General features: G+C 43.2%; 1 protein-coding gene across 1 annotated transcript; it reads right to left on the reverse strand.

Moving 5' to 3' along the window:
* Positions 1 to 1,725: 1,725 nt before the first annotated feature.
* On the reverse strand, positions 1,726 to 15,111 carry xirp2b (xin actin binding repeat containing 2b). The gene is made up of 7 exons (XM_084544628.1): positions 14,831 to 15,111; positions 14,107 to 14,235; positions 13,395 to 13,484; positions 13,108 to 13,165; positions 12,925 to 13,013; positions 2,534 to 12,014; positions 1,726 to 1,857 (listed from the first exon to the last, which is right to left on the reverse strand). The coding sequence occupies exons 1-7, from the start codon at positions 14,879 to 14,881 to the stop codon at positions 1,766 to 1,768; spliced, it is 9,990 nt and encodes a 3,329-aa protein (XP_084400754.1). The 5' UTR covers positions 14,882 to 15,111; the 3' UTR covers positions 1,726 to 1,765.
* Positions 15,112 to 16,378: the final 1,267 nt, after the last annotated feature.

Genomic DNA, 16,378 nt, shown 5'->3' on the forward strand with positions numbered 1-16,378 from the left:
GCAATAAAGTAAGTGAACCAGCCTGACAGCACGGCATCATCAGGTATTTTCTTGTACAAAGCAAGGTATCTAATCTAAAAAATAAAATTCTTCATTGCAAAATATTTGTGGTTCAAAATAGGATACAAATGTCCAAAACAAACATGATTATCACCAGATTCATATCACCATATTATATACTTCCGATATTATAAATAAAATAATTCCAGGATGCTTTTAGAAATGTGCACACCAGGTGCTAATAACAGGCAAATGCAAAAATGTTGGTATGTTGAAAAGTAAAAGCGCTGACAAAAATTATACAAAAGTCCATGGACCGTTTCCCTGAACTGACTGAAATGTGGTGGAAAAAATGGAGGCTGACAACAAACCGGGTCATTTTAGAGAAAAACAAATCGAGGGAACACAATCTGGGCCTTGTGGTGGCTTTTGCAGTGTGACATTCGAGAGCAGTGGGACTTGTAAGGATTTAATATCCATCTGATTTAAAATTAACTGCACCATGACTAAAAGTGAAATGTAGATTAAAATCAACCAAATTTGTGTTTCTAGCAACAATGCGCTAAACAAATAGCACCTAAACTGAGCAGAAGCTGTAAATTTAGATCTTGAGATGTAAAATACTGAATGGTACGTCAGAGCCACTGCTGATCATCAGGGAAAATAAGCAGCAATCAATTCAGAACTACACGTTTCGTGAATTCATCAGTTCAAGGCACCCTGCTTCTTTCTACACTTTGCACCTCCCTAGCACTTACTATCACAACCTGCTCTTCCTCACCCTTTACACGTACGCACACAGTTTCCTTTCATATTCTCACTTGCCGTGTTCCCTTTAAAATCACTTATCTCCATGACCTTTAACCAAACACTTCCTTAATTGTCCCTACAGGACAGTCCTTTGCTAGTATCTTATTGTACCATTCAGTCTTTTGTGCTGCTTTGGGTGTATTTGCCTAACCTCTGGGTGACTTAATTTCAAAGGACACTTCTGGGAACAGCCTTTCTGTGTTGCTGTGTGGGAGACCTAGGGGAGTTGTCAGGAGGGGGCCACTGCGGTTTAGTTAGCTGAATGTCTTCTTCAATTTTAAAGGTTTTCTTCGGGGGATCGGCCTGTGGGGGCCACACTACAGATATTTTGTTGCTGTGTGGTTTGCTTTCATCAAACGGTTTTGTCGTTTCGTTCTCACCACTTTGCATTTTGTCTGCTGAACTTATGCTGCTCATGGAATATCTCCATTCAAGTTTCTCATCTGAGGGGAAAGGTCCGCCACTTCCTGCGGGAGGCTTCTGCCCAAGTTCATTATTGTAGTTCCCTGTAGACTTGAGGAGTTGTTTGTAATGGTGTAAGCAGTAGAAATGTCCATGGAGAGAGACGTAATTTCCTAAGCTACAAAAGGGAAGAGAAGACTTTTGTTAAGATGTGCACCACATCAAGATTATTAAACTATTATACTATCATTTTACTTAAATATTTTACAGAATGTTTTCATATATAATGGATGTACATGTACAGAGAAACTGTAACGATGTCCATATCTCAACCTCTGGGAAGGGAACATATTTTAATATCCATAATTCTCCCCACATGTATTTTCATTATCTGTGCTGCTGATGTGTTTACACCCATTATAAAGTCATAAAACACTGAGGCATTTACTAATTAATACTGCAATCTTCAAAAGAGCCCCTGGCGAACATTTATTTATATGAACGACATGTTTACCTTAATTTATTTCTGCAGTGCTCGCAGCAGAAACAGGATTTATGGTACTTTTTTTTGTCCACTATCAGAGCATCCATCGGATAAGCTCTCCTCCGACATACTGTGCAGAGCTCCGACCTCGGAACGCGAACCTGTTTTAAAGAGATAACATGCAAATTATTAAATTTTCTTTTCATTTACAGAATTCTGTGGTGACTCAGAATGCAACAAGCAGATTTTTGTTAAGGTTAATCTTGAAAATGCAAGGCAGTATAGCAAGGCAGCAGTTCTCATTCGTCCTTTGGTAGTTTGTGAACTACATATAGTGATATAAACATCCGATCTGGTGAGCCATAACCAATTCAGTATTGGTTATGGGTGTTGGATGGCCTCCATTTGCACTGTGCATTAGGGGCCTTTCTTGAAAGACACCATAGCCCTCGAGCAAACGCCATCTGTTGCAGCTCTGGAACAAACCAAGTAATTGGACCTTGAGATAAATCACGGCCAAACTACTACTCAAACTAAAGTGAAAATCTGATGTTAGTACTTTGAGAACAGCGATTTTGACTTCTACATGGTTCATGACATTCCTATTGACCTCAGCAGCACTTCCTGTTAAGTGCCACTTAACCAGTGTTAGCATACAACCAGCATAGACTAGGAATAGGAAGAATTACCGTCTAAATATCAGCATGCTAGTTTTTGCACTGAGCCCATGTTCAGCCTCTCAGCTTTTTACACAAAAGCTTGCACAGTCCAAACAATACAGCAATCTGTCCTCAGTCAGTGCTGTTAGTCTCTTCTTTCATGCCATACAGTTTTTACCAGATGAGACTATCGTCTGATGTGACACAGCCTGAGATGTCGTCTCCTCGGAAACAGTGTAGCCGAGACTCTTGAACACCGTCTCGCTCTCCATCCACGTTTTGTGAAAATTCCTCAGCAACTTTTCTGTAGCATCTTCATCGCATGTTTCTGTTTCCCTCACTGCTGCAGCTTTTCTTTTAACTGCATCAGCGTAGGAAAAGGGAGCCTGTTGGGTTGACACACTCTCCGAATGCTCAGTGACAGCTGTTCTTGTTCCGGTGACCTTGTTGCCAAATTCATCCACATTTGAGAAATGTTCCGTGATTGATTTGGTTTCAGAGAAGCCCGACGGTTCTGCTGGCAGTGTTCCTACCTCGTCTCTCTGCAGAGGGAGGGGAGTGCTCTGCCTTGAGCCTCCCCTTGTCTCTTGAGGACTTTCGCGCTTTGAAGTGTCTACTGTTGTTCCACTCAGGCTTGACACAAGCTCCTCCTGATCCCCTTTCTCTTCTCCAGCTGAGGAACTTTGCTCACCCAGTTCAAAAACATTTTTAATAGCCTGGATGTCAAAAGTTGGCATTTCCTGTTCCAGGATGCCTGCTTTCTCTTTGTCACAGTCTGTGCTTTCATTGTCATCAAGGCGCTCTGTGAGCGGGATAAGCTCTTTTCTGATATATATTTTCTCTTCTTGTGATTCAAATTTGTTTACAAGACCTGACAAGTCTGCCCTGGGAAGCTCATCCATTTCTTTGTTCTTATTTTCTGCCTCACACTCCTCGGCGTCTGGGCCCAGTCGTTCGGGGATAGCAATAGGCTCCTTTCTCACATAGATCTTATTAATTTCAGCTTTTTGAGCCCCTTCAAAGAACTCTCTCTTTTCTCTGACAGATGCAGATGATAGTTCTGAAATATCTGAAGCCTCTAGAAAATCTGGGTCATTTTGACCAAATGGCATGTTGTTCTCAGGCTCACTTTGTATTTCATTAGCACTGAATGTCTGTACTGAAAGAGGAATATGAGGGTCATCATGTACTTGTGCAGAATTTACATCAGCCTGCTGAGCCTCCTCAGATAAACTATTTTTGTGCGTTTCTGCCGCACTCAACATCTCTAAAGCCTCCACAACCCTGGACTCAATTTTGATTTGCCGATGGAATGACGCAGGCGACTCCACGATCTCTGATTTCTTCTCTAGGAGCTGATGGGGGAGTAGTGGCGGTGGGGTGACGCCACGTGAGAGCTTGGCTGTTGTGTCCTTAAGGCGAGCTAAATTCTCTGCTCTGTCAAATGTTGGAGAGGGTGTAATTCTAGTGAGGCGTGATGTCGGCGTGTCACACCTACGTGGCGGCGGTGTTGGAGGTGTGGGTGGCCTCTGCAGCAGGGTGGGTGACGGTGTAACTCTCTGGGGGGAGTCAGTTCTCCGCGTGGACTCGATGGTGATAAATACTGGCGAGGGGGTACGCATCCTGAGTAAGGGCGAGGGAGCTCGAAGGTCGACAGACTTGTACTGACTCACTTCTTCTTTCTGTCTTTCACGTGAGGTCTTCCTCTTTGTCTGGTTCTCGACTTTGGCAGAACCAATGCTGATCTTGGATATTCTTGGGGATGCCGCACCAGAAACAGCTTTCTCAGAAACGGGCTCACATTCATGCTTCTCCACTGCTCCGTCTTCTAGATGCATTAGTTCAGCCTCTTCTAGTTCCCTTACGTGTGAAACTGTTTCTTCGTTCTTTTTAGCTCCACTTTCTGCGAAAGATCCTTCCGGTTCCCATTTCCTGTCTGGAACTGTATCGAGCAGACTCTTGACAGATTTCGAATCAGCCTTTTCCGAAACTGTTTGCATCTCTGTGATGTAAGACATTAAAACTTGAACCTCTTGCCTCTGAGATTCCTCTGTTTTCCCTGTTGTGGATTTAACCAGTTCATTTTGCTCTGACTTGGCTGTCACTGTAATTGGGACATCCCTACTTTCTTCTGCCGGTTCCTGTGGACTCTGCTCAGTAACTGTCACTCTTTTCTTTTGAGATTCCTTTAGATGCTTTTGAACTGCTTTTTGTTGCTGGGAATTCTCATCGTATTTGCTTTCTGTGGTAACGACTTCTCTCTTGACTTGGATGTGCTCTTCTTTTATACTTTTGTGAATTTGGCCGACTGCAATTATTTCCTGGGCTTGGTGGGTGTTATCAGATGTTGCTTTCTTGATTTCTGTGGCTTCTGTCTTCGAGTCTGCCACAGCCTCTTTACATTGACCTTGCTGTCCACCCCCTTTAGACTTTCTGGACTTCTTTTTCTTCTTTGCCGGAGTTTGAGTTTCTGGCTGACTGCCAGCAATACTCTCAATAACAGCAGATACATCAGTAGCAATTTTCTTAATCTCCTGCTTTAATTCTGTCTTTACTTCATTGACAACTTTCTCCACAGCGGCTTCCCTCACTTCCACTTTTTGTGAAACACTCTCACTGGACGTTTTCTCTGCTTGCTTTTCTTGCTTGTTATTCTTTTTCGTCTTTTGGTTCGGTTTGCCCGCTTTTCCATTTGTATTCGCAGCTGCCTTTTCTGTTTGCATCGGCTGGTTGGAGACATTTTCTTGGCTCTCGGAGGGAGAAGGATCAGTTCTGTTCTTGTCGTCACAATGCGATGATTTGGGCTCGTTTCCATTTTTGTCCGAGGTGACGTTTTCTTTTTCGGAAGACAGATCGCAAAGGTTAATAGGTAAATGCATTATTCCCGTTTCAGGTTTTACAATCTGAGCAGATATTTTGTCTCCCTTTTTATCTTCAGACTTGATTGAGCCCTTTGCTTTTTGATTTTTAGAGACTTTCCTCGTGTCAGCAGTTGTGTTTTCAGTTGCAACATCAGTAATTGAGGTCTGGACTTTGTCGGTCGTCATTGCCTGTGTGATCGCCTGTTTGGAGGAAACAGACACTATTTTCTGTGTAGTTGTGTGCATTTCTTGTCTAACAGCAGAAACGGAAGAGGTCTTTTGAACGGAGATGACCTTAGAAGCCTCACTGGAGACAATTTGTTGTTTAGCAGAAGATATCATTTCAGACCCTGCAAGCATTAGCTCGTGATGAGCACTGGCATTGCTTTGGCTGGTATTAGATATTACGACCTGCTTTGATAAATCACATAGAGAGTCTGAATGAACACTCACTGCAGTCTTTTCATGCCTCTCCTGCGTGATTTCTGAGGTGTTGCAATTTGCCTGCGCTGCGTCTGTAGTGGAAAGCATTTCAAGAGCAGCAGTAACTGAGTCATGGATGAAAGTGGGAGCTGGAGTGGTTGGGGGGGTGTATTCATCCTTCAACTTCCGGTAATTTTCTTCTGCTTTTATTAATGGTGTGGTAAATTTAGTTGTTTTCCCTCTCATGCAAGGTGGAGGAGAAGGCGGAGGAGTGAATTTAACAGGAGCAATGTAAACTTTCTTAAACGGCTGCGGGGATTCTGGCAGTGGAGGGATTTCACGTGAAGTGGTCTGTGATGTATGTGTTGTTGTTTTTAAATGGTTTTGGCTCATTTCCACCACTCTCTCAGATGTTCCCTCCACCTGTTGCGTTTTACTGAACTCCACCCTAGGCTCCAGCTTTGGGACCGGGTGCAACACGGGAGCTTTGACTTTTTTCACTGTCATCCTTTTTGCTTTCGCCGGATGGATTACCGGTGCTGGCATGCTCTCCAGCTCCTGTTGAGATGGAGGAGGTGGGAGGAAGTCCTGCTCGCTAGTGAGAGGCGGCGGCGGAGGAGGAAGGTGATCAATGTCAGTATCGGCAGAGGGAGGAGGAGGAGGACTAGGAGGAGGAGGAGGAGGAAGGTCAGCATCTGTCACCGGAGGAGGCGGAGGTGGGAGAGGCAGTTCAGGCTCTTGCGATTTTAACACATAAACATCAGTTTTCACTTTGGTTTTACCTTGTTTCATCGTACCCTTTGAGTTAGATTTGAGATTACGAAACTCTGTCTTTAATGTCTTGATGCCGTGGTTTTGGGTAATAGTTTTGTGCTCCACCACGGTTTTTGATTGCTTAGCAGATTGCTCCACAGTGCTCGTCTTTGTTCGAACAATTTCAGCTTCATTAGCGCTGGAGTTATTTTCTTTTGATGTTTCGGTCACATTTGCTGTCTTTATCTTCTGAATGCTCCTCTGTGTCTCAGCATTTAGGTTTTTAACGGGAGCCCTCTGCTTGACTCTAACTCTTCTGTACGCTCCATGCCTGACTTTGGGAGCATCACGCTGTGCTGTTTCCAGCAGTGATTTAATAGTCCCTTTAACATCACCCTTTATCACTTCCTCTTTCTCCAGCTGGCTTTGCTCCTGTGTCTCATATAAGGACCTAATTGACATCTTGACATCACCCTTTATGTCCCGCTCAAGGCTTGGGCTCCTTTGCAACCTCGGTGAAGGTGGCGTCTCCATAAACATCTGAATAGTCCCTCTTACATCTCCCTGAACATCTATTTCCTGTTGACACTTTTTTCTCTCACTGGAGGCATCGTGTAGACTTTGCATCGCTGTATGAATGTCACCCCTCACTATTTCTTCTTTTTCAACTTCCCTGACTGCTTTCTTTGTCAGCTCTAGAGATTTTAGTGTGGCCCTCACATCTCCAGGAACTAAATCCTCAACAACAGCTTCAATTTTGGATGTTGCTGATTTCTCAAGGGATCTTAGGGCCCCTCTGATATTCCCTGGTATGACTTCTGGCTTCTCCACCTCCTTGTGCTGCTTCTGAGCCCTTTCCAAACACCGCAGAGCTTTAGGTATGTTGCCTTTCACCACCTCCTCTTTCTCCACAATGACTGTCTGATTCACAGATTCAGACAACGAATTCAAAGCTGCCCTTAAATCCCCTTTGACAATCTCCTCCTTCTGGAGTCTTTCCACTGAGGTGTTTGGCTCCGACATGAAAACTTTCACAGTGTTGTGAACATCACCTGGAATAACATCCTCTACAGTGCGCTCAATTTGAGTTTGATTGCGGCCGAGGATGAGCTTTGTGCCTTTGATGTCACCTCCAACAATCTTCTCTTTTTCTGTGCCGTCAGGTGGAGTCTCATCAGGTCCTAAATGGAGCTGTTTAAGATAGTCGAGAGCCCCGGATTCAATGCATGTGGAATAAAAGTTGACATTTCCTTTTTCGCCGTCATCTACCTTTATTTTCACAGCCTGATCGGACTTGTCCAGGCTAGACAGTCTTTGAAGAGCGCTCTTTATATCCCCTTTTACAATGTCCTCCTTTTCGACGTTAACATTCTCTTGCTTGTTCAGGAGGGAGTATAATGTCATCTGTACATCCCCTTTTTCATCCTCCTGGATCAGTATTCCATGTTTCGCGGATCCGTCCTCATTGAAAAGTTTGTTTATAGCTTCTTGAATGTCACCGCGTAATATTTCCTCCCTTTCAACACCGCTGGCTCTCTCTTGGCTGAATAGCTGCTGCACAGTTGAAGTGATATTCCCCTTCTCTTCTGAATCTATCACAATCTGCTGCTCTTTTCTTTCCTGTCTATTCAATAAGTTCATCATAATAGTCTGCAGATCTCCCCTGATGACCTCCTCTCGTTGAATTTCTGGAGCCTGCTTATTCATTAGCTGGTATTTTGCCATCCTAACATCGCCAATTTCGTCACTTTCTATGAGTACTCCCTTCGACTTCACCATTTTCTGACTATAAAGTTCCTCAAGAGTTCCCTTGACACTCTTCCCCAGGATTTCAGTCCTTTCCATTTTTGTCTCATTAAAGTTGTCAAATGGTGTCGTTTCAAAGAGCCATGTTGTTGACTTTACATCCGCTTTGGGAATCTCCTCTTGTGTCGCGCTTGTGCCCTCGTCCTCATCTGCCTCTTTAATGTGGTCAAGGGGATTTTTCTCAAAAAGCCAGACTGAATTTTTAACATCTCCCTTTGCAACCTCCTCCTTCTTAACCGTTTCAATCAGGTTTTCAGAGCTCATGCTTCGAATTTTGTCAATGGACTGGGTTTCAAATCTCCACTTTGCAGTCCTGACATCACCTTTTTGTATTTCACTCACATTGACGGTTCTAACAGATCCCTGGGACAAAGAGTCGGACTCAAAACGATGCTTATTCATTATAACATTGCCCCCTTGAATGTCATCCACGGTTTTTATTACAGGCTTCTTTTCTTCGGCAATCCTATCGAGAGGTTGGGTCTCAAATTTCCACTTAGCAGACGTGACATCTCCCTTTTGCACGTCCTGTTGCGTGACAGATTTGATGATATAAACCTCATCTGTGTCCTTGATAGCATCGAGGGGTTTGGTTTCAAACAACCATCGGGTTCCCACAACATCTCCCTGTGTGACCTCCTCACTGGTGACAGTGGTGACCTCGTGGTAATGTCCCTCTTTATCCTGAATGGCGTAGAGGGGCTGGGTTTCAAACATCATGGTGTAATTCCTCACATCGCCCTTCTCCTCCTCATCGCGGACAATTTTCCGCATTTTTGTCAGCTCTGTGTCGGTCTCCGAGGAAGCCTCGTGGATTTTATCTAAGGAGTAGGTCTCAAAAATGAAACGACCTTTATCGACATCTCCTCCTTGTACATCGCTCACCGTGCGGCTGCTCATGAATTCCTCTTGGCTATCATGTATGGTATCTATGGATTGGTTTTCAAAGAGTCGTTTGCAGCTCACAACATTTCCTCTCTGTATGTCATCAGTCTGAACTCTCTTGAGCTTTTGCATTGCCTCCTCAGATGTAGAAGTCATGATATCGGATGTTTGGTTTTCAAAAATGTACTTCATCCTGGACACATCTCCAGACGAGATGTCTATTTCTGTGACACGCTTAAAGGAGCCCGCCTCCTCCTCCTCCCCTGTGAGGTTCTCTAGTTTCTCTGTCTCAAAGAGAAAGCAAGCCATTCGTACATCCTTCCCACTAATGTCCTCTTGCTTTACAGTGCATGTTTTCAGAACTGTCTCCGTCTCATCACGGATCGTATCAAGGGCTTGCGTCTCAAAGAGCCAAGTGCAGGTTTTGACATCTCCCCTACGTATTTCTTCCGATTCATTTCCGTCCTTTAACTCCGCTCTTTCATACAAGATGTCCATTGGTTTTGTCTCAAATAGCCACTTGCAAGTTTTCACATCACCCTTCATGACATCAAGGTTTTTACTTGTCCCCACAATTTCTTCATCTTCGATATTGCTGAAGTACTTAATAGCGTCAAGAGGCTGTGTTTCAAATAACCACTTTGCAGTTTTAACGTCACCAGACTCTATTTCCTGTTTGGATATGCCTTTAATAATTTGGTATTTATTAATCGTTTCATCAAACTGATCGATTGGTCGCGTTTCAAACATCCATTTGCAGGTCGTCACATCTCCTTTAACGACCTCTTCGCGGCGGACTGTTTTCACCTCATGGAAGTGTCCTGAGCTGTCCTGCATGGCATACAGAGGAGTAGACTCAAACAAGTTCTTGTTTGATTTCACAGAGCCAGATGTTACGCCCTCTATGAGAATCTTTTGAGATTCGCTCCTCGTGTTCAAATCCGTGCTCTCAAATATTTGCTTGTAGTTTGATACATCCACTTTGTCAATTTGTTCCAGGTCAATTGTTCGGATGACTTCTTTCTTCTCCTCTCCAATATTCTCCAGAGCTTCGCTTTCAAATCTCCATTTCTGATGTCTGACATCACCTTTCTCCTCATCGAGTGCTACCACTTTTTTCAGTTTTCCCACCTCTGCCAAATCCTTCAGCTCTTCCTCTGGAGCCGTTTCAAAATAATGTCTGGCTGATTTCACGTTACCTGCAATAATATCCTCTTTTGTCAGGGGGCGAGTGTTTGAATCATCTTTTAAAGTATCCATTGGCTGGGTTTCAAACACCCAGCAGTTCTTGCGAACATCTGCCCTGCAGCTTGTGCCGTCCTCCTGGGTGAGGTCGTCCGCCACATTCACAGTACGGGTGACCTCTTTCTTCTCCTCTCTTATGTTCTCCAGAGGTTGACTCTCAAAGCGCCACTTTTGATGTCTCACATCCCCTTTAATTTCTTCATTTACTCTTGCCTTTTTAAGTTTTCCAACCTCGGGGCAGTTCTTCCTGGCTGCTTGCGGGCTGCTTTCAAAAAAGTGCCTTGCAGATCTGACATTACCCCCAATAATGTCCTCAATAGACTGAGGTCTAGCGTTGGAGTCATCCTTCAGAGAGTCCATTGGCTGTGTTTCAAACACCAAGCAGTGTTTGCGCACATCGGATCCCATGATCTCTTTCTTCTCCATCTGCGAGCTTTCCCACTCACTCAGAGAATTTAACGTCTTTATCTCAAACAACCACCTTCCCCAGTCCCCCTTATTGCTGTCCTCCATGGAAAGGCTGCACACGAGTTTCAAAGAAGTCGGTTCCCTGTTTTCCATGTCCAGGGGTTGGGTATCAAAAAGCCAACGTGAGGCAATAGAGTTCTCCAGTTCACTTTCAATTTTGCGCACAGACTTGATCTCCAGCATTTGGCTTGACTGTCCCATGATGATGCATTTGAACTGAGTGTCAAATGTACTTGTTACAGTTTTCACCTCGCCATTTATTTCCTCTAACACTGACCGAAGACTCAGTAGGTGGCTCTCGTCAATGGTCTCGGTGTGCCCAAGGCTCTCCATGAATTTATTGTCAATCATGTAAATTGTAGCATTTCCATCCTCTTCTGTAAATACAACCTCCTTGGTTAAATCCTCCTCTTTATGCATTTTGTTTAGAGTATCCATGGTTTGGGTTTCAAACAGCCATGCAGCAGCACGGACATCTCCCTTGTCAAATTTGTTGAATTTGTTTTTATATTCTGTTGAGTTGGTGATTTCTGAGCCCAGCTCATCCATTGGCTTGGTCTCAAACATCCACGCCGTACGCCTCACGTCTTTCCCCCAAATCATTTCCTGTTGAGCAATCTTCTTGTGGTCCTCATCCTCGTCTGGAGCTTCATCCTTGATTGCATCCAGTGGTTTATTTTCAAACATCCAGCGCATTGCCTGCACCTCCCCTGGAAGAATCTCTTCCCATTCCCCATATTCTTCATCATTGATTTCATCAGGACTACCACCGTCATCCTCAAACATGTACTCTTGGCTCTCTATGTGGTTGTTTTCACTTTCGTCGTAATCACTGTAGTACTCTTTCTCAATATTCTTACGGACCTCAGGATGAATGTGCTTGTAAAGACGTTTTAACTCATACATACTCCTCTGTTTGTAGTAGGCCTCTTTGTTGAGTGGGAGCTTGGACGGTTTTGCCGCTTCTGGGGACTCATATGAGTGATCGCACGCTGGAAAATTCTCACTGTCTGATGGCATTTGTAGTAAGTCTGGAGGTGGGGGTGGAAGATAGTCAGAATCCTCAGCTGGTGGAGGCGGAAAGTCCTCATAATCCATCGCTGCAGCCATTGTGCCTTGTGTTGCTTCGCTGGCAGATGCTTCACACACCTCACTAGTCACGGTGGTGTTTTGAGTCACATTTGAGGACCACTTAGATCGATTGATGTCACGTCCAATCTTTGCAAGGAACAAAAATAATATTTATGTATAAATAACTATAAATCCATCACACTACTCTGTATACTCTATTAAGTATAAAAATTAGATCATAAAATATGAATAATCTGACGTTGCAGAATGAAAAAAAAAAAGTGATAATATGCTCCTTTATTTATCAGCAACAAACAAACAAATCACTGTGATGGACTGGCATTATAACTCTTAAGATTTCAAGATATAATTCTGAATTATTACATTCAGTTATTATCTGTCTACATATACAACGATCAAGCATAACATTATGACCACCACCCCTAATATTGTGTAGGTCTCCTCCTTGTGCTGTTTTTCATGTTTTTTGTGAGTTGTTCCTAAACTGTTTTTGTGTGTGTATCTGTGTCAGGCTGTATCCTGCTGGGGATGGCTGCTGCTGGGTGGGGGTGCCTGGTCTGGTCTAGGTGGGTGGTACATGTCTAAGTGTCAGATGAATGCCAGGTCCAAAAGTTTCCCAGCAGGACATTTCATTGTCACAAGATGGTCAATGTTATTTACTTCTCCTGTCAGTGGTCATAATAATGTGGCTGATCGCTGTACATGTACATAGTAATTTGATCGCTAGTGTGATTTCACCACTGGAATCAGGATCACAAGAAGAAGCAGCAGCTACTTTGACCTATTGCAGTCGACATAAGGTAATCAAATTAGCGTCCTTGTTGTGCTGTGGAAAACCACCTGAGCCGTCTGCAGCATGAAATCAGGTAAATATGACTGAACTCTTTGTTTGGCTGCACTGTTTTACGGCATTTGCTCAAGGAGCGTTTCCTGCGCCATTAAACCTCACTTGAGACTATAAAAAATCAACACTGACTGAAATCTTGAGTTTAACAGAGTTTAACACTTGAAACTAAAGCGAAGTGGGAATTATTACCTTAACTGGTTTCTGCGGAGCAGCCTCTTCTATTGTTCTTTCAAAGTGATCCCTCAGTTCCTTTGTGGTGTACCTGGGAAATTCTTCCTCTAAAAGGCAGCCCAGTCAAAACAACAAAGGCAGGGCTTAAGTCAGAACAGCAGTGATTGCCCGTGCAGAATAATAATGTTAGTATAAACCTACCTTCTTCATTTTGATGGTTTTCAAAACTGGATGCCAAGTTGTTGTCGCTGTATGATACCTGTGTGCATTTAAAATGGGAAATTGGTGTAAAAATATATAAGTCAGTCTGTAACGCTGTTAATCTCAGCACAAACTGCCCAAGACTTCTAAACAAACAGTAATTACACTAATCTATTTGATTTCAATTAGTTAAAACTTTTAGTCAACAAGGTAATCAACATGTTAAGCTCATTAGCCAGCTTTATTGCACTGCCTGCAAGAACAAGGTGATAGAAAATGTTCTGTACCATCGTTTCTTGGTTGAAATTTAGCTGCTGACTGCCTGGGATGACCTGCCCGCTGTCGCTTGAAACTGTCACCTCTGAGTTTGACGTTGCCTGTGAAGATGGAGGCAGCTGTTGTCAAACGCGGTGAAGGTGTTTACATGCCACGCATGCACACAAATGACTCCCCGTCTCATTACTGCACACCATACTCGTTCTTGGTCATCGGCGCAGATGTGAGCTTACTCCACTCCAATTTACTCCGCCAGCCGGAGCTTAATAGTACACAACTCAATACCATGCAGAGAAGATGCTGGACCAGATTGCTCACTGCAGTTTGAAATGGCAAATCACAGATGGAGGCAAGATGACATACAATGTGGTGAGCTGTTGAGAAATTATTTTGCTTTCCATTATTTTTGTTAAGTTTGTTATGGAAAGGAGCTACACTATAAGTGAAAATGGCCCGGAGGTTTTCATGGAAGCTGTTAGAAATGTAAAGTAATATCTGTGACCTAAACCCACGCACACACACACACACTCTGGTAATGGCGCAACAAGAACGTCACTGTTAACATTCAGACTCAAATCTGTGTTTTCACTTGCAAATCTCCTCATGCAGTGGGTGCAACAGAAACAAGCTCAAGTTAAAAAAAAAGTTGCCATGATTTATTATCTTTCATGCGCTTTGTGTCAGCTTGATGCAGGTATATGGCTTGTTCTATATACTCTCTACCTGCATAGACCTGTGATGAAAATGAAACTGCGTTACACTGTGTGATGTTGCAGTTTCCTGGGTCTCAAATTGCCTCCTCACACTTGCAAGTCCCCCAGGCAGGGAACAGACCTCCAACTCCTCCATGACCTAATGAAGCAGGAAATATCGTTAGCTGCCTGCACTCCTACATGCTTAATAGGGCCATCCTGTCTGGCAAGCATGCGGCGCGAGCTGCCGTCAAACATGGTGCAGCTAATGCCGCTTGTTTTATTTCACAACTGCAGAGGCACACAAAGATACATGATTATGGACAATATTTCATATTATTTATTATTTTACTTTACGTGAGTGTGAGTTTACCAAGAAAAGCCAGCAATACATTCTATTTTCCTCCACCCTCCTCTATAAGACAGGCCTGTGAGGGCAGTCTCGTGTTTCCCACTATTTATATACATATATAACCCTGGTGACCCACTTTTCAATATGCACAACTGTCATCACGTCCGCCAACAATAATAATAAACACCAACAATCATGGTGACAATACAAAAGCTCAGTGCAATGCAGCTACTGTACAACACCTGCAGCAGCAACTTGAGACTACACAACAGTAAAGCAAAAAAATAGAACTGACGATTAAAAGTTTGTTTGTAATTAGACACACTGTATGACCAGCTCTGTCAGATATTATAGCTGCATGCTGTAGACGAGACATTACATGTCCATGCACAAGGTAAAGTACCCCGCTGGGGATGGTGTTGTCTGCCCGCTTGGAGACAGCTGCCTGGTACATGACCTCGCAGTTGGGCAGTGGGATGACCTCTGAGTCCACAGAGTGAATCCAGATTCCTCTGGTTTAAATCTTTCAGGAAGTCCTGCCCTGGTTAAACCTGCACTGCCAGCAGCTAAGGCACAAGAAGCCAGCTGTTTATGAAAATACCAAGTAACTGTTTAACATACTTACTGGTGTAAATACGCGCAATTAAAGCAGCGCAAAGAACCATCTGACTGTACCACATTGTTTTAAAGAGAGATAACTATAGTACAAATATGCATTCATGTATGTTAGCATAGAAAAGTACCTCTTCACTTTGTAAGTATCCTCATAAAGACAAAGACAAATGTGAACAATGATTTACTGTTGTCGCTGCTTTAAGTGATCTCTCCAGGGACACCATTTGAATCAACTGCTCACCTTTCTCCTCACTGTCACTGTAAATGAGTTATTCAAAAGTGGGAAAACCTTCACAACTGAAGTGTTGTTGTAGTCAAAATATTCCTTCTTCACTTCAGTTATGTGCTTGGATTAGATGCGCACCTCAGGAGTTTGATAGCTCCTTCAAATAGGCACTTAGATCACACTGAGGTTCTAAGAGGGTCACGACTTAAATAAAAATGGCAGAGCCTTTAAATTGTTTTAATGACGCTCATTAAAAGCACTGCTCGCTGACTAAAAATAACTTGATTATTGCAATGCGCCGAAAAGACAGGCGAGGAGATGGACTCCTTTGACTCTTAACATGTACGGCATCCACGTCAACCAGGTGCTGATACATCAGAGTATTCACACCTCAGTTATTGTGGATATAAAATGTGCCGATGCAAATAAGAGAATGAGATTGGCATTCAGACAGTTGTAATGTTAAAAAAAAGAACAACATCAAAATCTTCACCGTGTCAGCAGATGCACCGTATTATAATTTGATTACTAACAGCACGAAGAAAAACAACTTTTTTTAAGAATAAGAGTACTAAACCAATGAAATTTTGATCTGATCGAAGTGTACTAACTTTACAGTTACTTGGGTTGCGTACAAAAAAACGTTACGAATCACAGCAGTTGGACCTATAATTCACGGCTGAATCATTTTATAACACACACTGAAGCATCATTTTTAGCTGCACATTTCTTTATGCTCCCTACTGACTGTTTCTTATTTAGTCTGGGAGGAATGGTGGACATGTTTGTGTTAACACGTTCGTCCACTAACAAAGAGGAGGTTTACACTCCTAACTCCTAACCTATTTCAGTTCTACCTTGCATGTGACAAATGTGTCAGCGCAGCACATTCAAGCTGGGGTCTCGGGCATGTAAATGACGGCAAACTAAAAAATTTGCAGCCAGAAAAAATATCCGACAACAGGCTTAGACTATCTCATGACACGTCAAGCTGGGGTGAGGAGCTCAAATAACAAGAAAGTGAAGTAATCTAGGCGCCGTCTACTTGCAAAAATAAATCATGCCTATTTTAAATGTAACTACGATGGGTCAAATTTCTTTGTGGCATAC

Source organism: Chelon labrosus, assembly GCF_963514085.1.
Source record: "Chelon labrosus genome assembly, chromosome: 5".
NCBI classification, from domain to species: domain Eukaryota; kingdom Metazoa; phylum Chordata; class Actinopteri; order Mugiliformes; family Mugilidae; genus Chelon; species Chelon labrosus.

What these genes read in the sequence shown, in the direction of transcription:
- xirp2b (XM_084544628.1), bottom strand. Translation starts at nt 14,881, where the DNA reads ATGTACCAGGCAGCTGTCTCCAAGCGGGCAGACAACACCATCCCCAGC. An exon ending in ACAACACCATCCCCAGCGGG is followed by an intron (nt 14,236 to 14,830) that starts GTACTTTACCTT and finishes CTGCTTCATTAG; the next exon opens with GTCATGGAGGAGTTGGAGGT. An exon ending in TTCATCACAGGTCTATGCAG is followed by an intron (nt 13,485 to 14,106) that starts GTAGAGAGTATA and finishes CCATCTTCACAG; the next exon opens with GCAACGTCAAACTCAGAGGT.